We start from the raw sequence: 21,597 nt of genomic DNA, 5'->3' as shown, positions 1-21,597 counted from the left end.
TGGTGAAAACACCTAAAGGAAAGTATATAGAGAGAAATGGGTTCCCAACTAAGCCTGAGGGATACTAGTACTATAGTTAATATTTTCACTAAGATTTCAAAATCAATTTGAAACAACTAAAATATCTTTTATTATAGATGTATAAACAGGCCACAATTCAACTTGTAAACAAATCTTACCTAATAGTCATTAGCAATTTGTCGTTAATAAAAAAAAAATTCTTTTTTGACAATAACAATCCTGTAACAATAATGGAGTATACCATATAGATGGAAAAATGAATTAAAAAATCTCTATGTATGGCTCTAGAATGATCTCCAGAATATATTAGTAAGTGAAAAACGCAGGCAGACTACTGTATGTAGTAAGTTACCTTTTATGTAAGAAATGAGGGAGGGAGGATACACATACATACTTGCTTATATTAAAAAAAAATTGTAAAAATGACTATGTGGGTAGGAGGTAATAGAGTAGAGAGGATAGGGAAAGGCTAGATTTTTGTTTGTTTGTTTGTTTTTTGCTGTACGAGGGCCTCCCACTGCTGTGGCCTCTCCTGTTGCGGAGCACAGGCTCCGGATGCGCAGGCTCAGCGGCCATGGCTCACGGGCCCAGCCGCTCCGTGGCATGTGGGATCTTCCCAGACCGGGGCACGAACCCGTGTCCCCTGCATCGGCAGGCGGACTTTCAACCACTGCGCCACAAACAGGGAAGCCCCTGTTTGTTTGTTTTTAAGATTTATTTTGAAACTATGAAAATGTATAGAATTATATTACAACAAAATCAAATTCAAATAAAAATAAAAAGAGCAATACCTAAAAAGCAAAAGCAAAATGAAACAAATCTGTGTTTCAAGTTGATGCCTTAACCACAGAAAAGAATTATTTTAGCGACTTTAAAATAATACTCAAGGGATATATCATAAGAACAGTTTTTTTAAAAAAGTTTAAGTCTGAAACTTAAAACTTTTCAATAATCATACTGTTAATGTTAATATTGTTACTCAAATTATATATATAGTATGTGTTTAGTTTACACATGTAAAGTCAGAAATTATGTTAATGTCATCAGGAACCAAGACTTTCAGCATAGGAGGAAAAAAAGATAAACATAGTCCAGGAAGTAAAAATGTAAAATGTGAGTTGAAACTATCCAACTGAATTAATGATGTATATTTTCCAAAAGGGGAAAATATATTTCCTTCATCTGGCCACTGAGAAGACCTAGAAACAATGACAAACTAAGTTGAATGCACACCTTTAGCTTCTATATTATCTCTAAATACCATTTCCCACTAAAAGGAACCAGGGCTTTTGGAAGGCTGGTTCCAGATCTGGGCCAAGAAATGTGTAAGGATAACCTGGAGCAGCTCGTCATACCAGGAAGCACATCAAAGTTCATGGGGTTGTGTTAAAAAGACTCAGAAAACAAGATGAATAGGCTCTTCTTAGCTGAAGACAGGACAATTTAAACATCAGAGAGTAATAGCTGACCTAAGTACACAGAGAGTATTCCAAGTGACTTTAAAACACAGCGATTTGATTTGACTGTATACGCTTAGTGGGATAAACCCTAAGGATAAAGGAGAAAGAGACAGTTCACAGTAATCATACCTGGTAGTATTTGTACACTTATTTTCAGACTGTTGTACGTGTACTGTGAGATGAATCAAATGAGCAATTATGTGCTATATTCTAACACTCCCGGTGTTTTTGAGAACTGGGATACTCAGCCTAGGAGAATGGAGTTATATATATGAAAGAGGTTAAATAAAACCCTGTAATCCTGAATTTGATTGGGAAGTATCAATATATATTCATGATTTAGTTTCCTTCAAACATACAAACAAAAAAGCACATAACCAAACTAGTTCTGTCTACCTAAAAGGTGCATTTAGCTAGAAACAATGATCCATCTTGGGACAATGTGCACCCCTAGTATTACGGTCCTAAAATACCATTTACTCTAAAAGGAACCAGAGCTTCTTGGAGAAGTAACTGATTCCTGGCCTGGCATAGAAAATGTACAAGATGAGCCTGGAGCATTTGTCATATAGCAAGGAAGCTATCTCAGACGATTAGGCTCATGAAATAGGTCTCAAGGGCCAACTTAAATAAGCCCCTGTTGGTCAAAGGTGGGGCGATTTGAACATCAATAAGAATAATAATTGCAAAAGAGTAAAACACATCAAGTAAGTTTAAATCCATGTGCTCATGATGAAACTAAAAAAACCACAAACCTTATTTGGTCACCTGTCGCCTCTGGAGACTGTTACTGAACAAACCCATTATTCTGAAAACTGACCCTTAAAGGGGAAGTATCAAGCATTATGTTCTGACTTTCCTATATATACTCTACTTCAGAGTCATCAACTAGTTGATAAGGAAAAGTTATTATTTAGAAGAATTCTAGTTTATAAATGCAGAACAAATGACAAACTTGGAATACCACCACTTCACAATTCCTAAAAAATTAACTGAGCCAGGCAAAGATCAATAAAAATTGCTAAAATCATTAGGTGAAGAGCTACTGAGGAACTTTACAGACCAGGCCCCAGTTTTTCTATGACCCAGTTTTTTTAAACAACTAAGTTAGAAGGTGAAAAGAGAGGGGAGGGAGGCAGTGAAGATTTATAGATTAAAACAGTCTAAAGGGAGAGGTCTGCTTCCAGCTAATATCCAATCACAGATATCAGACTAACCTTCCTGCCTGACAACTAAGACAGACCAAATGTATGGAACACTTTTTAAGACACTGTACATCAGCTAATGGAAGACAGGGATTCCAGAGAGACAGGAAGCAAATGAGGTGAGCCCTATGATTACCCCAGGTTACTGGCTTGAAAGAGTTTCCAAGCTGCAACACAGTGAGGTGGAGCCCAGGAGGACACTACTGGACTCTAAGTTGGGACAGAGCTGAGAGCCCAGGGAGAACAAAGTAGCAGGAGTTTGCAGGACAGAATACTGGATAGAATAGCAGTAAGGAGAGAGCACTCTGGAGATTTGTAAAGGTCCCCCTCCAGCATTCAGCTGAATACCAATCTGTGCACGTTACCACGACCCAGGGTCGCCAAAGAACCACCAGAAAGGATGAGAGGTATTCTTTCTGAGCCAGAAATAGTACCCATGCCCACCAGGCAGAACAGAAAACCTCAGGTCGCATGGGCCATCTGGGAGAGTGCTCAAATGGGTCTTGCCTCAGTAGTGAAGAATAATTGCCCCTAGAATGAGAACTGCTCTGGTTCTACCTAACAAAATTTTAAAGCAAGATCTGAAAGGAACAAACTGTTTCCACATTACTGCATCCCAGGACAAAGCTCACAATGTCTGGTATCCAATAAAAAATTACCAGGATTGCAAAGAAGCAAGAAAATAAGACCCATGAGGAGCAAAGTCATTCAGTCAAAACCAATCCAGAAGTGATGCAAACGTTAGAATTCGTTGACAGTGATATAAAAACATTGATAACTATATTTCAGATATTCATAAAGTTCAGTAGACACATGGAGCAACCTGCAAAAGAACAAAGAGGATTAAAACTACCTGATCTCAAGGCTTATCACCTATAGTGGGGAAGAAGTAGAAGAAGGAGGGAGGGACTCTGAAGGGGCACAAGGAAACTTATGAAGACGAGGGACATGCTTGTTATCTTGACTGCAGTAGCTTCATGCGTGTATACATACGCCCAAGCTTATCAAGTTGTATACTTTCAACGTGTACAGTTTATTGTATATCAATTATACCTCAAGCTGGGGGAAAAAAAGAGATTTAGAAGACATCAGGTAAATGCAACATGTTAATCTTGCTTGGATCCTGATTTGAACAAACTGTCAAAAAAAAAATAGATAAATACTGAGGAAATTCAAATACAGACTGTATATTGATGATATTGAGGAAAAAGTTGCTCTTCCTAATGTTTGATATGCTAATGGTGTTATGGTTATGTCCAAAAGTCTATCTTTTAGAGATAAATACTAAAGTACTTATGGTTGATATAATATCAAAGATTTACTTCAAAATAATTCATGGTAAGGGAGGAAGTGAAGAGAGGTCTAAGTGAAACAAAAATGGCCATGTGTTATTGAAGCTAAGTGATGGGTACTTGGGAGTTCATTTCTTCCCTCTTTTGTACATATTTAAAATTTTCCGTAACATGAGAAAAGAGAGGAAGAACAAGAGAAAAAGACATGTAACAACTAAAAGTCAGAACACCTAACTCTACCAATAGTAAACCTTATGATGAACATACTTGTTATTGGTCTTCGGGACCAGTTTCCACATTAGTAAAGTGAGGGAGTTAGATTAATATGCACTTTTTAACATTGGTCCATTTCATTTACATAGGGGGAGTAAACTTGTTTTAAAATAGAGTGAACAATGGTTTCTAAGTAAAAGCAATACGGTTCCAAATCCTAACTACATCTAGGGAACAAATTTTTATTCTCCAATACCTTATACAGTGTGTTTATTTCATAAATATGGATAGAATTAAACATGCCCAAAAGAAAAAGGAAAAATTTTAGGAGGAAAATGGTACTGTTAGCCTGAAAAGAACTGCTTACCGTCAAAAGCTTAGTAGTGATACCAGCATCCACTACAGCCTTGTGCATGGCACGTAACGTCTCTAGTTCGGGAGCAGCAATAAACACAACATAGGGCATGAACTCGGATGTCCTCAGCACTTTCAGGGCCTGTGTAGAAGAACAATTACAAACCAATTTATACAGGATTAGAATTTGAATTATGCTACCCTTTAGTTTATACTAAATAATCAAAGTCCATCTGCCCTCTTCCTCAAGATAAAGGACATAATTTAATACTTGCTATCTGCCCCCCTCCCTTCTATCCTTTTGATTCCATACAGTACTTTCCTAAAATGGTGACCCATTAAATTTTGTTCTGACCTCAATCTCACTACTTTCTGGTACCCTTGGACCAAGGAAAGTATTAAACTTAATGATCCCCAAATCATCAAGAATGATGTAAATGCTTTCCATGTTAATTGTAGAATTCTGTTAATATTGAAAAAGCAGAAGTAATTTCAGTGTCCATTAATTGGAGTGATTATATAAATAAATATATATCTGCACTATGAAATACAATGCAGCAATTACAAAGAACAAAAAAATCTCTACAGTACCTAACATGAAAAGATCTTCAAGAAATACTGTTTAATGAAAAAAGGTTAAAGAATCTGTATAAAATTTTTCCATTTATGTATAAGAGAAACAACAACAAAAATAGAAAACCCACTGGGTTGAGTGTAGAATGGTGAGAAGGGGTCAATAAGGGAGACATGGAATGAGAATGAAATGAATGGTGAGTGGGTGGGTGTGTGCTGGGTGGAAGGGGTGTGACTTTAATTTTTATTCCTTACGTTTCAGCCTTGTTCAAATTTTAAATTTAACATTTCCTAACACATGAATTTATATATTACTTAAGCATGTAAATAAATACTAAACTTCTATCAAGCTTCTATAGCTATCCATGCCTCTCTGCTGGCTAACAGATCAGAGATTTATTTAACTAGTTGTTGATGCATAATAAGGTTCTCTATTGTCACAAGTAATAGAGGGAAAGAGCCACCCTCATCATCTGAAGAAGAAACAAAAACTCCACAGGAAATAAAACTTAAAAAATATCTTTGGAATCATGCAGCTTACTTGTGGGTTGACATCCAAGATGCAAGTTCGTCCAGTTTGGACAACTTCAAGAATAGAGTCAATCTTGGTTCCATAGAGATTTCCTTCATATTCCCCATGTTCCAAATATTTTCCAGCTTTAATATCTGCTTCCATCTCAGATCGTGACACAAATTTATATGCCTGGCCATCTTTTTCATCTTCCCTTGGTTTCCGTGAAGTAACTAAATAAAATAGCGTTGAGAATTTGTACAGAGACAGTGCAGGGTATTAAAAAACAAACTAAAAGGCACAGGGTAGCCTAAGTCTTTTCCATTTAGTGCAGGGGTTGGCAAACTATGGCCTATGACCAAACCTGGCCTGCTTCCTATTTTTGTAAATAAAGTTTTTTTTTTTTGTGGTACGCGGGCCTCTCACTGCCGTGGCCTCTCCCGTTGCGGAGCACAGGCTCCGGACGCGCAGGCCCAGCGGCCATGACTCACGGTCCCCGCCGCTCCACGGCATGTGGGATCCTCCCGGACCGGGGCACGAACCCGCGTCCCCTGCATCGGCAGGCGGACTCTCAACCACCGCGCCACCAGGGAAGCCCTGTAAATAAAGTTTTATGGACCACAGCCATGTTCATTCATTTTATGGCCTATGGTTTCATTCGTTTTACAATGGCGGAATAGTTGTGACACAGACTAGATGGCCTGCAAAGCCTAAAATATTTACTATACGTGGCCCTTGAATAAAAATGTTTGCAGACCCCTGATTAGTAATGTTTTAAGAGGTAGTCTCCAATATACAATTTATATCCAAAAAATGTGCTTTATAAAGTCAGTTTGAAACTCAAAATATATTTATTTACCTAGAAGCAGAGCCCTAAAGTTAAATTCTTAACTATGGTGAGAGCTAATAAGTGTGAGGTATATTGCAAGTGAACATCTTTTCCAGCTGACCAGCACTCCCCTTCTCCTTAAGGAATATCAGTTACAGCCTTTCTTCACACTTCTTTGAACATTTCCTAATTGAGTGTCCAACAGATGAGCAAAATTCTATTCTTAGTTGGTATTATCAATTTTCTGAAGTGTAGTTTTACCCATAAATTATCTATCCTTTATCTTGCCCCAGCACCAAACTTTTCTTCTAGCTTCCTTCTGATTAACATTCCCAAATGCTAATTGTTTTGTGTTGCACCTCGGTGGATCTAGCCACCTGGATGTTATTATGGTCTAGTAACTTTCTCTACTCTGACCTGAAGTATTCTGAGAGAATGAGAGAGAAGAGACCAAGTCAAAAACTTAAAACATCCTTTTGTCAGGTATTTTAGAGACATACAACTCCTTTGCAACTTGGCTGTGCTAGGAATGGACGATTATCACTTTTCAAACTGTTGCAAAGGTGCAGAGTTAGGTATTCTCTGCCAACTTGCTAGCACTCCCTAGGAAGAAAAGTAATTTGTGTATGTGTGTGTGTTATTTTCAAGTTTAGCAACTTAATCTGAGTTTGCCTAGATCAGATATAAAACAGTATTCTACTTCTATTAATCAAGCACTTATACATGCAGAATATCTGCCCAAATCATTAACCACACGCAATTAAAGTTACAAAGTAATCAGATGAAAAACTGACAGAATTTTGACTATTTGAAGTAAGCACAACACATCAAGAAAACTTTTATAAGAAAAAAACTTTAAGTTCAAGCTCAATAATAAGGGTCTAATTCATAAATAAGATTATTATGTAAAGAGGATTCCCTTTTTCCCCTGCTGTTTTCTGGCTCATTCCAGACCACTGTGGAGAGATTTATAAAGTCACTTAAAGAGCTTCAAGATGCTATGATGGCTTTTCATATTCAAAAATGTGTGATCTCAAGGTTTCTGGGATTATTCACCAAAGGTGGTATGATAAAACTCCTAAGGCAATTTTAAACTCCCCAAATACATACATACTAGGACTTGGCTTAATATCCGTAAAGATAATTTTAGAAGAGTACGACTTTTGGGGAGGCACTACAGTGAAACCATTTATGGAAACATGCTGCTTGAAATAAATATGTACAGGCACACACACTGCCCCCCCCAACACTACCTCCAACATGTGGAGGGAATCTTAAATTCTTGGTGAAATGTTTTTAGTTTACAAGCGAATTTTAACGACAATACCATTCTCTAGTGAAGACTCAGAAAAGAAATCTACATTGGCACATAATTAAGCCCCTTTCCATTTCTAGAACAGAGAAATTAGAACAGGGTGGATTGACTACAGCTGATTCCTTAGGCTTATAATGCTAAGCACTAAGTAATGCGATTGCTTAGAATTTAAGTTCTGTGATTGACAGGCAAAATTCTAATCTTTAGTAGCTCTTCAAATAGTTAGGAAATAATCAACAAAGTAACATTTTATTTAATTATCCCAAGATGTATTAAAGGGAAAACATGATTCATAAGGTAGCTTGTCCACCTGGATTAATAATTTTTTATATTTTATTTTAGGGCCATTTCACAATATAAAGAGAAAACTAAGTCAATTTAATCCAACACCAACATTTACTTCCTTCCCTATGAGACTTCCCCAACCAGCCCACCAGACAATGTGTAGCACAAGACTGTGTATCAAAAATTAGGCAAACTTGTCACATTTCATCAGTATTATTTTTGTGTGTGTTGATTCTGAGGCTTAAAACAAACAAACAAACTAAACACTATATAAACATGAATGATTTAGAGAAAAGTAAAACACCACCTACATAATATGAAGAAGTGATACTTGACGATGTATGGATATACATAAATCTTTTATATATAAAAATTCAGACTTGAATCTTTACTAAAAATAAGTCTTGAAAGGTAAAATAGTACATCTTCTGGAAATTAATTTGGCATGAAGAAATCAAGAAGTTGAAATAAATATATGTAATACTTCTGTATTTATAAATCTCTCTATACATCCTTTGGTCTAATAATTTTACATCTGAGATTTATGTATACACATTTTATCATCTCTTTATTTATAACAAAAAAGCCACCCAAACCATATAAGTGGGTGATAACAGTAAAGCATGGTGTACTTATATGCTGGAATATTAAGAAGCTAACACAATTAACTTTTTTAGTGTTTTTAATCATGATAAAATATACATAACATAAAATTTATCATTTTAACCATTATTAAGGGCACAATTCAGTGGCATTAAGTACAGTAACACTGTTGTGCAACCATCACCATTATTCATCTCCAGAACCTTTTTATCATCCTATAGAAAATAAAAAATTACACTCACTGCTTAATATTCTTAGAGATACAGAAGAGATAGCACCCACAAGCAGATGATGCTGTGGGAAAAAACAGGAAACAGAAAATAATCCTAAAATGAAAAATATGACTACTTATGATAAAACATTGATGAGATAGAAGGTAAAGAACTCAAGGTAATCTTTTAAAGAGTAGAATAAAAAGAGAGAGGGTTGGACAACATGATTTAAAAAAGTAAGAGACTGAGGAGATGAATCCAGGATGTTCAACATCCAGCTAACAGAAATTCTAGAAAAAGTGAATAGAGAAAACAGGGAGAAATCATCCAAGAAATAGTAATTCCCCAGAATTGAATGACATGCATCTCTAGTCTGAAGAGCTCACTAATCATCAGCACAATAAATAAAAATAGATGCGCACAAAGGCACATCATTATTAAATTGTAAAATAATGAAAACCAACGAAATAAAAAGACTGAAGGAAACATCAGGTCATGTATGAGAGGACAAAAATTAGAATGACATTAGACTTCTTAACAAAACTGGGTTAAAGAGTAACATCTTTTGGGTTTTACAATCTAGACTTTCTATTCTCAGATAATCAATCAAATAGAAGACAAAAAAACACACAACTTCAAATACAAAGATGCAGAAATTACATCCCATACAGCATTTTTTTTGTCAAGTTACAAGGCATGTGCCGTAGCAAAACAAGGCAATAAACCAAGAAAGAAAAAGAATGGGACCCAGGAACAATAGCTTCAACCCAGGACAGCAACAAAGGGAAACATCCCTATGTGAACGTGCGGCAGCCAGGGTGGAGAGTGTGTAGCCCTCACTGAAGCAGGAAGGCTGAGGGTTGTGGGACAGAGGTCTCCAAGAAAAAAGCATGACTTACTAAATAAGAGGTTTTTTGGTTTAATACAAAACTATACGCATATACACATAAGATAAAGAGGGGAAGAAAAAAACGAACTCTAGAAATTGCTGGGTTGGGGGAGAGGAAGAGGCTGCTCAAGAAAGTGAAACTGAATTCACTGAAACTAGAGCTATCTTTATGCTGGGAGGATACTCAGGAAGTCAGGAGGTAAGGCCTACACTTGACAGAACAAGAAATAGCAGAATGAAGACATTATTAAGAAATATGGAAGACTAACAAAATAAATAGCAGAAAGATTGAAAAGTGACTGTTTCTGGTAAGTAGGCCAGAGGTGGGGTAGAGGAAAATGGAGTTATTTTTCATTACATATTTTTAAGAACTACTTGATTAAAATATGCTACATTAATTTGATAAAAATTAAAAATTAAATACTTTAAAATACTTTGATCACAGTGAGATTTTTATTTTGTTAACTACCTAACTATGATTTGTTTGATTTAGTGATTTACCGTGCCTACAATGGAACTCAAAGTCTTACCCTGAAGGGATTACAAACAGCACATGAGGACAATGACAGCGTTGTTGCCCCAATACACCCCTAAACATGTTAGCAATAAGATTACTCAGTGAGAACTAAATGTCAAAGCATACTGGATGAAAGCAGAGAAACTCTAAAACTCATCCAAAAGAGATGGAGTGATGTTAGGCTAAGATTTGACATGGAAAGCTTAAAGGCATTAAAATACCTACAGAAATTCTGTGTTAATCAAAAGGGGGTTTGGTCAGCAATGGAAGCAGAGAAAGGGGACTTAATAAAGGCAACACTGACTTGTGTTCAGGGGAGAGCGCATGTAAGTTCCCACAAGTAAAGGCTCATATATCTCCAAAATGAATGCTATCACTGCCTTATTATAAGGACTAATACACCTTTGTATTTAACTCCTTGCTCTAACTCCATTCTCATCAAGCATGCTTCTGACATTATTTAACTTTCCTTGTAAATGTGCAAATAGAGAAAGAACACAAAGATCATAAGATAGGTGTCTGGTTCATCTAATGGTTATATTTCCCATCAGTATTATTGTATTTTGTATATAAATAAATGTGACCTTCACTAATGCTGCGTGCTCTGGAAGAGGAATCTCTCTTGATGTGCTATCAAAAATCAGGTTTAGGACCTTACAGGACTGAAAGAGACAAGCCAGATCACGAGCGTCAGAGGATCCAGCAGGTTTCCCCTGCTGGATGAAAATGGGTGAAAATACAACTTTTCAGATACACATCAACTGTACAAGAAAATGCAAGGTTAATGCTGATTTTGCCACAACTCTTAATACTTGCATTTAACGAACACTTCTGGATTGAAGAGTTTGGAGAAGCGATTGCCACCAGGCAGCCAGCTGACAGGGCCCACAATGCTATTTCAAGACAGCTGTAGCGTTGCCAATTTTTCAGTATCATCTGCTTGTTCATTTTCATTGGCATAATTAGAAATTACTTGGGAATAAAATAATAATAATCTGCCCCACCCCCACTCCTTCTTTCCAATTAAATAGTAAAGGAAACGGAAAACTTACATGGCACTGTGGTTCCAAATCTAGTGGGATTCAACACTATGAACCTGTTTTTCAAGCTTCTTCGTCCCACACCTTGAGCTCCTATCAATACTAATGTCTTTCTCTGGAAGGGAGGCATTTTGGCTACCTCCTCATATATCTGGATTTCATGACGATCAAATTCTAAAAGTAAGGAAATGGGAAAACATCATATTCAGTTATCTTTTATTTTTTATTATTATTTTAAAATTAATTAATTTTTGGCTGCGTTTGGTCTTCGTTGCTGCACGCAGGCTTTCTCTAGTTGAGGCGAGCGGGGACTACTCTTTGTTGCGCTGCACGGGCTTCTCACTGTAGTGTCTTCTTTTGTTGCGGAGCACAGTCTCTAGGTGTGCAGGTTTCAGTAGTTGTGGCACGTGGGCTCAGTAGTTGTGACTCGCGGGCTCTAGAGCACAGGCTCAGTAGTTGTGGCACACGGGCTTAGTTGCTTCGCAGCATGTGGGACCTTCCTGGACCAAGGCTCGAACCCGTGTCCCCTGCATTGGCAGGTGGATTCTTAACCACTGTGCCACATGGGAAGTCCCTCAGTTATCTTTTATATGGATGAAAAACCTCTGCTATTCTGTTCAGTAATGGCTTAGTTGTCTTGACAGTTAAGTATCACTTTAATTGTACTGACTTAGTACAGATTTTTAAAAATAAATTTGGTAAAGTACAATAAATTATTTTGTACCCTGATTTAAACACCTGCTTCTATTCTTTTGCCTTAAAAAATTGTCTAACAAAACTAGAAAAATACCCTTACTTTATCCTTATCAGATAATCTATCCCTTAAAACCTGTTTCTTATTAATTCATCAGTAGAAATAATTACTTAATATAATCAAATTGCAAATTAGTTTATGTAATCTATTCCACTAAAAAGTGAGTATCACATATGGAGGATAGCAGTACACTTAGAGTGGCTGCTTAAATAAGTTTCATAGAATGAGTATCCCCTTCCAATGATATAAATGAATAAATACTGTATGGTGAACTCTGCAAATATTAGTTTGATTAATAAAATGCATACAGACAACATACTAACATTTAAATATTAAGATTCTAAATTTATGTATAAAATAAAATGTTGGATCTTAACTATTTTCAGTAGAAACACATTCCAAAATTATGATCAATGGGAAAATTAGAAATTTTCCGTTTTGCAAGAAAGCTTTAAGAATATATATTTAATGAACAATAAAGCCAGAGGATTTGAAATATTATATTACCTATTATTATGGCTATAACTTTCAATCTATAGTAATAACACTTCTTCCTTAGGTTATTATCTTAACAGCAACACTTTCTTTGCACAATTTCTCCACAATAGATTAAGGGAGAGTCTAATTTCCCCTTATTATAATATTATTATTATAGTACATTATTAGATTATTTCCTTTCTAATGTGCTATTTAGTTTATTACCAATATACAGGTAGCTCCGAAGTCAAGAAAGCACTTTAAAATTATCAATTCTTTTGAGTAAGCCTCCAGAGCCTTCTGATTCTAAGAGCTGCATTTCACTCCTATCAGCCTTTATAACTGAAAAGAATGACTGTGGTGGGTGTCATATTTATCTTTATTTAAGTCTAAAAGATTTAAGAAAGAATCCTACTAGATCAGGCTAAGATTTGTTTGGTCCAGTATTATTTTTCCAAAAGTATCATGGACAATGTTATGGCAGAATATGGTTGCCCTTAATCATAACTCTTTTATTATCTTTAAAAAGGCATTCTGTTCTGTAGAAATGACACAAGTTTCTATCAAAGTTCTTGAACAAATAGTTTCGGTTGTCACATTGTTCCTTCATTAATACAAGCATAAATCCTAACCAATTCACTTTCTTATAAACTATGAGTATAAAATAAAGCACACTAGTGATAGTGCAAGTATATGTATCAGGATTTAAATAATGCCTGTATATTATTGTACCAAGTGTTCACATGGCAGTCCCTTGCAGCTGGGTACTAATCTGAATTAATTCATTTAAAATTATACATTTAGAGTGTATGCCACATTGAGAATGATATACAGCTATTTCATACTTCGCTTGGATTTCTCAAAAATGTATTTAAAACATACCTGCATTTCTGGTTGTGAGATACATCATCTTTTTCTTTTTTTTGCTACTTATGGTTCCACAAAAAGGTCCTGAAGGATGACAAGGCAAATATAACTTAAACAGTATGTCAGACTATATACACTGCCCTGTGGTGTTCTATAGGGGTGGGAGAATTATCTTCCCAGTGTTGCATCCTACAAAGCAGAAGCAGGCAGGGGTGAGTTGAGCCACTGAATTCTGATACAATACCAGCAGGTGGCAGAAAGGGAACAAAAAGTTTACTTTTGAGAGCAGTACACTAAAGCAGATGAGAGGGATTAATTCCAGATATATTTTAAATAAATTCATCAGCTAATTCAGATGAAAGAGGCAATGAAAGGTGGCCACAAAGGACTATTTGTTACTTATTGTATCGAGTTCATCACCTGAATTGTCCCAGTCTCTTCTAACAAATGCCTTTCTCTTCTCTTCCAGGAACTGGCTTGGAATGAGACCAGCGCTTCCTCCCTCTTTTACATGGCTAGCCTAGAATCAAATTAATGAATTGTATATCTCAATGATCAAAATTTGAGACCACATTCTAATAAGTAGGACAAGCAATAGTCAGTTAAAAAAAAATCACATTTGATCTTAAGAAACTGACCTTGATATTTAAATCCATGGCATTGTCAGGATATTGAAACACTTTAGTACTGAGGAATCAATGGGTACCTAACCAGTGTGCTATTTGGTAGTGAATTTTTAGACCAAAATACAAAGGTATAAGGCTCTTTAAATTACTAAAACTTTTTATTTATAATACTAAACTAGCGAGAATGGAAAGGAATGAATGCTGTTATGTGTTGGCACCTAGTGAGGTGTTTGTTATCCAATAATCCTACTACGTTGGTATTTCCTGAGGCCAAATCAATGGGGAAAAAAAAAAGAGAGAGAGAGACAGCACTGGGAGAACAGAGTGGAGAGTTTAGTTCATGCTACCAGGAATCTGAATATCCTGGGGGGGAGTAAGTTTAAAATAGGTAAAACCTCACCTACTGTCAACAAACTAACTTAACATGAAACCCAAAGAAGTGCTATTTCAAAATAGCGGCTGGAGAACTGGCTACTAACGGCTTATCCCACAACATTAGTGACTTTATCCTTACAGCTAGCACAGAAAAATCCAGTATCATTTTTAGCAATTAAAATCCTGAAAAATACAATTAGAGTAATAGATGACAAACATGCAGGAAGAGATTGAGATAGATAATGGTGACAGGTGATAGAGAAAACTGAGAGATGGCATTCACAGAGAAGGGAAAAAAGAGAAAACTGGGAAAGCTTCGAAAAGGACACTGTCACAGAAAGCAGATTTTTTTTAGATGAGTTCTAAGAAATTCAGTGGAAACCTCTTGAAATCATGGATCCCATTTAAACTACTCATTTCTTAGTTCTCTCACCACACTGTGCCCTTATACATCACAATGTCTTAATTTAAATTTAAGGACATATTAGCAAGACTGTTCTTATTCTTGTAATTCATTCCCCCTTAGAAGTCAATATAACTTATTAGAGGTAATGTGAGTTACTAATATCTCCATTTAATTCAGAACTTAGTGCTAGGTACCAGGTCCTTTTCTTTCACACTTTGTTCCTTAATGAGACTCTCTTTTGCTTTTACAGTTTAAGAGATTTTAGACTTTGTTTCTACAGTTCTGAATACTGTGGTTGCTAGTCAATGTAAACAAGTACAAAACCGGACTTATTACTTATGCTAGAGTTTTCTGAAAACTGTATTAGTGGAAAGGAAAAGGAAGACCATCGCACACATCTTCTGGAAAATGGAGGGGGGAAAGACAGTGATAACACACATTCCTTTCCATACACACAGATTTCAATCCAAGACCAAACAACACGGATGATAAAGCAAGCCTTCATTTCTCAATTACTGAGAAGAGGTGGGCAAATGGATTTAAGACCTTAAGAAATTACGTTTTATTTGTCACGAATGTATACATAGAGGAGGCAAGAGGAAGATTACTCTACCTACAGTAAAAGACCCCTAGTTAAGAGGAACAAACACTAAAAAGGGATAACCCCCAAGTGAGTTGTTCCTACCCAATACTATATTTTACTGCAATCACATGTGGAAGAACTGATTGGTCTAGTCTCTAAACCAAAGGAAGAGAACCACAGGCTAGTTAATTCTGCATTTATTAACAGCTACTCACAAATTCCCTCTCAATTTGGTCTTCTGTCCACAAAATTAGCAGCCATGAAGCAGGAGCTGTTCATGCAGGAAAAATCATTGGAACAAATGCTAATACCTTCTTCCTGAATATTCAGATATTGGCCAGATCTAAGATTAAAAATAAAAAGGCAGTTGAAGAGATTTTCAGAAGCATACTGACCTGCCACCAGTTTGGGTCTTCTCTGTTTACAATCTGAAGAATTTCTCCTTTTGAAAACTTCAATCCTGCTTCTTTGCAGGGTATCAGGTTATCATTGTATGGATTATAATCAAAATGACATTTCACAAATACCTAAAACACAGCACAATTAAAAATACTAGAGATGTATCATTTGTCACGGGATTTCTGAAATCTTTTTCAAAGCACTGTGATTTAATTGTAACTGACAATGTATTTAGTACTTCAACTAAGGAACTTGTTTTCTTTAAATAAGTATATAATTATTAGAACATTAATAATTTGGTATCAGAGAAGAAAATAAGAAATAAACGTTAGTACTACATTAAGTTTTTGTTTCTATTTTTAACTTCTAATTGTAAATCAACAGAGTTTGACAACTGTTTTCTTTCACCATTCTTACACTTTCTCCCAATCTTTTCACGTGATTTTCCAACCAACACTGCGTAATTTTTACGCCAAGTAAATGCTACTTTCTAATTAACATTCTGAATTAATATATGCAGCTGATTTAAGGCATGCATTTCAGATATAACAGGACTGACTTCTTACAAGTTTCCTGAAGCAAAAATTAAATACTAAAAGTTCATATTGAAATCAGACCTGAAATATATTTATTAAACTTAAAAAACAAAAAACAAAATACAACCCACTTTCATCCCTGGTAATAACATATATTTTTAATCACACAGATTCACACTAGCCAAAATTAGTGTGGAAAACACTTTTCTGGAATCATCTTGCTTTGATGTAAACGATCAGCATTAAATTAATTGTAAGACAAATACTGAAAAAGCCTTGAAACTATTTTCCAATTTAAATTCATTTAACCACACAAATTTCCTTTAAATCTGTTTTATTAATAAAAGTATGTCAATTACCACTATTAGTTATGATCTCCAATATCCAAAATATTTAGTTTATTAATTTTAATTTGAATTCTAATTAAGTTAAGCATTTTCAGTATTTGATGGCAAGTTCAGAGCAATTACTTTCTTAATACAGACTTTTTTCAGGCATATTTATACAAATTCAAATTTTATCTGCTAAGGAACTGACTTAGTATTAATCAGCAGGTAAACTAACAAGCAGGAAAGCACATAATTAGTCAAATAACAATGTTATTTTTCTATTCATCGTACTTCTATAAATATAACCAAACAAGATATTCAAATAACACAAGCAGATATATTACATTATTAGTGTACTAAAATGTAATGTGACGGATGCACATTAAAATAATTTAAAAATAACAATTTGGGAACATGACAAAATTTTAGTTACTTACAATTAGATGATTTTGACACAAAGCATTCAGAATATTTTCAATAACTTTTGAAAGGCTAAATATTAATGCTTAAAAAAATCAGTAAGCCAATAATTTTTTTCCTGATACACAATTTTAGAAATATCTCAAAGGCACGCATACCAACAGTATTAAGATTGCTAAAATGTGACAACTGGCTAACTTGACAACGGCATGCAGCTCAATGTTTTGGCAATGGAAAATACCCAAAATGATTAAGTGTAATTAAGGCAAATTTAGCTGGCTGATAAGACAGAAAAACAGAGTACCAGAGAATCTCCTGGAATGACATCATACCTGACGGACGTGTGATGGATGCCTCTCCATATGGATGCAACTCTAAAAATACATTTTTCATTGCATAAATAAAGCCAGGCTTTACACTGATAATAAATTAACAAAATACAAACAAGCTACTGGCCCATTTTTACTTCACTCATTTTGGTAAAGCAACTACTTCCCTAATTAATTGTCCACAGGCTATAACACCTGAAAATGATACAAGCAAAAGTTAGAGGTGTTTGAGATGAGGCAGAGAAGAAGGATATGGATATGCAAAGTTGTAAAGATACCTGGATACTCCTTACTTCTCAAGAAAGCTGCACTGAATTAATAGTAAGAGGATCCTGTCATCTAATCATGAACGTGTTTATTATTCTTATCTGTGGGACAGAATATATTTTATAACAAAAGGCTCAGACTTTCTGAGTTAGTCCAAGTTTCAAATATTCATTTCCCTACTCTCATCAAATTGTTCTGGAAATGTCATTATTTGTCAAACAAACCACATCTCTCCAATATAAAAGATTTCTGGAAGAAGCAATTCTATTTTTTCATTAACCAAATTAGTTTTGGAACATTACTCTCAAGCTCAAAAACTCAGATTAAACTAGTTTTACTCTGAACTTTGAAAATTTGTCTGAAAAATCAATGAACCCAACCTTTGATCTAAACATTTTGTAATGACCTTTAAATCACAGAGTTTTGACTAGATTTAGTATAATTGTATTTTATTAAGTACATTTTAAAGTGTTTCATTCATAGGCTATGGATGTTAACTGTTCATTGGTTATTAAGAAGTTACTAAATACAACCGGCTAATATATTTCAATCTCATACTCTTCTTATCTCTAACAGAACTGAATAACCAACAATCTAAAGTAGAAGGAAGAGAAAAAAGAAAGTACAAATGGCTTTTAAACACAGGAGGAGATGTTAACCTCACTCAGAGTAGAAATACAAATTAAAACTATATTATAATAACATTTCCTTCCTGTCATATTAGCAGGAATCCAAATATTTGATAACATTCTGTAGATAGGAAAATGCCTATTGGCCCATAGTCCTAACAGGTTGGTGGAAGAACTGGTTTAATCCCTTGGGAGGACAATTCAGCAAAGCTATCAAAATTATAAATGCAAAAAACCTCTGACCTAGTAATCCACCTCTGGGAATGTGTTCAACAGCAGTGTTACTTAGATATATGCAAAATGACTTACGTAGAAGACTATTAACGATTGAATATGTCCTAATCACAAAAGATTGGACGCAATCTTAACTGTTTAACAATAGGGAGTGACGACTAGACTGGTAGTAGATTAGGAGAGAGATTTCAGCTGAGTACATATTCCTATTTCTTGACTTCTAGAACCATGGGAATGATTCATCTATTCAAAAATTAAATTCTTATGGTAATGAAAGTAGAGATAAAATGACTCCCACTTCTGACTAAGAGAAGTAACAAGGACCCACCCTCTAAACTGAAACAACTAAAATACTGCAAAACATATGAAATGTTTGTCAAGACATCAGACAATGAAGACAGTGATCCCTAAAAACTGGAAATAAACAAGATGAACTATACAATTGCCCCAATTAACTGCACAGAAAAAGTTTCCAGGTTGTAACCCAGGAAGGGGGACGCTAGGTAGAGCCTGGTGGTCTACAAGTTGAGGAGATGAGCTGAGAGACAGGGAGATCATGGGGGTTACAGTGCACAGAACAGAGTGACAGTGTGGAAAGGGTTACACAGAGAAAGGGCTCAAGAACTAGAGGACTCCCTCCAGCGTTCAGCGGAATACTGGTCAGTGCATGTCATGAGTACCATCAGGTAAAGAATCAGCATTATGGGGAACAATATCAAGAGGTCATGCAGGGTCAGAAATAGTTTCTGTTATCACCAGTGTGAGTGGAAAAACCTCATAATTCATGAAGCATTCAGTATTCAGAAGGGTTTTGCCCTAGACTTAATCCTACTCTGGTTGCACCTAACAAAGCTTAAAAAAGCACAATCTGAAAGGATCTAACTGCTCCCATATAATGTAACTATCCTAGAACAAAACCTGAGAATATTTCTAAGAATACAAAAATATCCAGCACTCAGCAAGGTAAAATTCATATCTGGCAGCCAATCAAAAATAACCAGACATGCAAATAAGCAGGAAAATACAACCTAAAATATGGAGAAAAATGAACCAATTAAGAGTGACCGGGAAATAACAAATGGGACTGATTTAGTAGGCAAGGACATTAATATAGTTATTTTTAACTTTACATATTGTAGTCATATGTTCAAGAAGCTGGAGGAAGGATTCGGCATGTTAGGTAGAAACACGGCAGATATGAAAAGGTTCCATTCAAATTTCTAGAGATGAAAACAAAAATATCTGAGATGAAAAAAAAGTACACTGGATATGATAAACAGATTAGACATTTTAGAAAAAAATAATAATAAAATTGAAGACAAAGCAATAGAAACTGTCCGACATGAAAAAGTGGGAGAAAACAAGACTGAATAAATGAAAAGAGTGTCAGTGAGCTATGGGACAACGTCAAGGAGCCTAACACGTATAACTGGTGTCACCAAAGGACAGGAGTAACAGAGGAACAGAAAAAATATTCCAAGTAATAACAATCAAAAAATTTCCAAATCTAATGAAAGAGTCTTTTTAACAACTGAAAAGAAACTGGAAAAATTGGATACCTACATGCAAAAACAAAAACCCCAAACCAACGCTTTGATCCATATCTTATACCCTATATAAAAATGCAGTGTAAATGGATCACAGAGCCAGATGTAGAGTGTACAATTATAAAACTTTTAGAAGAAAACATAGGAAAAAATCTTTATAACCATGTGTTGTACTAAGATTTTTTCACACAGAACAAAAGCATGATCCATTAAAAAAAAATGGACAAATCAGACTTCATCAAAATTAAGAATGTCTGCTCTGTGTATTACAGTGTTAAAAGAATGAAGACAAGCCCCTTCTCACTTGGAGAAAATCTTTGTAAATCACAATTTCGATAAAGTACTTGTATAAAGACATAAAGAACTCTCAAAGCTAAATAATAAGGAAAAAAACAACTCAATAAAAAATGGATGAAAGATTTGAAGACATCACCAAAGTAGTCATAAGCATGGCAAATAAGCACATGAAAAGATGCTCAATATTAGCAGTCATTAGGGAAATGCAAATTAAAATCATGATGAGACACCATGACACACCTATTAGAATGGCTAAAATTATAAAGACTGACCATACCAAATGCTGGTGAAGATGTACAGTAATTGCAACTTTCCTATAGTGCTGGCGGGAACGTAATTAGTACAACCACTTTTGAAAACAGTATGGCCATTTCTTTACAAGTTCAACATATACCTACCAAATGACCCAGTACTTCAACTCTTAGGTATTTACCTGAGGGACTTACATGTAACTGTCCATAGCATCTTTATTTATAATAGCCCCACACTGGAAACAACAAAAATGTTCATTAGCCAGTTAATGGATAATCAAACTGTGGTACAGCCATGCAATGGAATACTACTTGTTAATAAAAAGGAATCAACTACTGATACACATAAAAACATGGATAAATCCCCAAATAATTATGCTGAGTGAAAGAAGTCAGATTAAAAAAAAAGCAAAATCAAAGGATTCATGTTGTACGAATCCATTTATATAAAAATATAGAAAATGTAAGCTAATTTATAGTGACAGAAAGCAGAGCAGTACTTGCCTGGCATGAAGGTTGGGCTGGGGGTAAGGAGCAGGCGGGGAGGATTACCGCGGACCCAAGAAAACTTCTGGTGGTGATAGATACGGTCACTGTCACGACTGTGTTGAGGGTTTCATGGGTACATAATAGATATGTCCACATTTATTAACTGTATGCTTTAAGTATATGCTATTTATACAAACTTTACCTCAAAGATACCTTTAAAAAGTAAAGCTAAAAATAGTCAAAGTACTGACAAAATAAAATATTGCACAGGAGTATGCTGTGCCTATGCAAAGGATAATAATTAGCAGCAGAAGAAAAATCATCAAATGGATAAAAGGCTGGAGAAACATCTCCAATCATGACCTCTGTCGTAAATCAGGAGGCTGGTAATTCGTTTGGGAATGTGCTGGCTGAACATGGTACAAGTGCTCCGTACACACTCTCAGTCTCAAACCATAGTTTC

The 21,597-nt window shown here is 35.4% G+C and overlaps 1 protein-coding gene across 5 annotated transcripts in view; it reads right to left on the bottom strand.

The window, feature by feature from the left end:
* Positions 1-21,597, bottom strand: part of PALS2 (protein associated with LIN7 2, MAGUK p55 family member) — a 110,076-nt gene that overhangs the window by 9,021 nt on the left and 79,458 nt on the right. For all 5 annotated transcript variants that reach the window (XM_079932356.1, XM_079932353.1, XM_079932355.1 and 2 more), the window contains 6 exons: positions 15,803-15,934; positions 13,838-13,937; positions 13,433-13,501; positions 11,332-11,493; positions 5,660-5,862; positions 4,559-4,687 (listed from right to left, as the gene is read on the bottom strand). In XM_079932356.1, the coding sequence (XP_079788482.1) occupies positions 4,559-4,687; positions 5,660-5,862; positions 11,332-11,493; positions 13,433-13,501; positions 13,838-13,937; positions 15,803-15,934 (795 nt within the window). The remainder of the gene's footprint in view (positions 1-4,558; positions 4,688-5,659; positions 5,863-11,331; positions 11,494-13,432; positions 13,502-13,837; positions 13,938-15,802; positions 15,935-21,597) is intronic.

Source organism: Stenella coeruleoalba, assembly GCF_951394435.1.
Source record: "Stenella coeruleoalba genome assembly, chromosome: 9".
NCBI classification, from domain to species: domain Eukaryota; kingdom Metazoa; phylum Chordata; class Mammalia; order Artiodactyla; family Delphinidae; genus Stenella; species Stenella coeruleoalba.
This window is presented reverse-complemented; position numbering and strand designations above follow the sequence as displayed.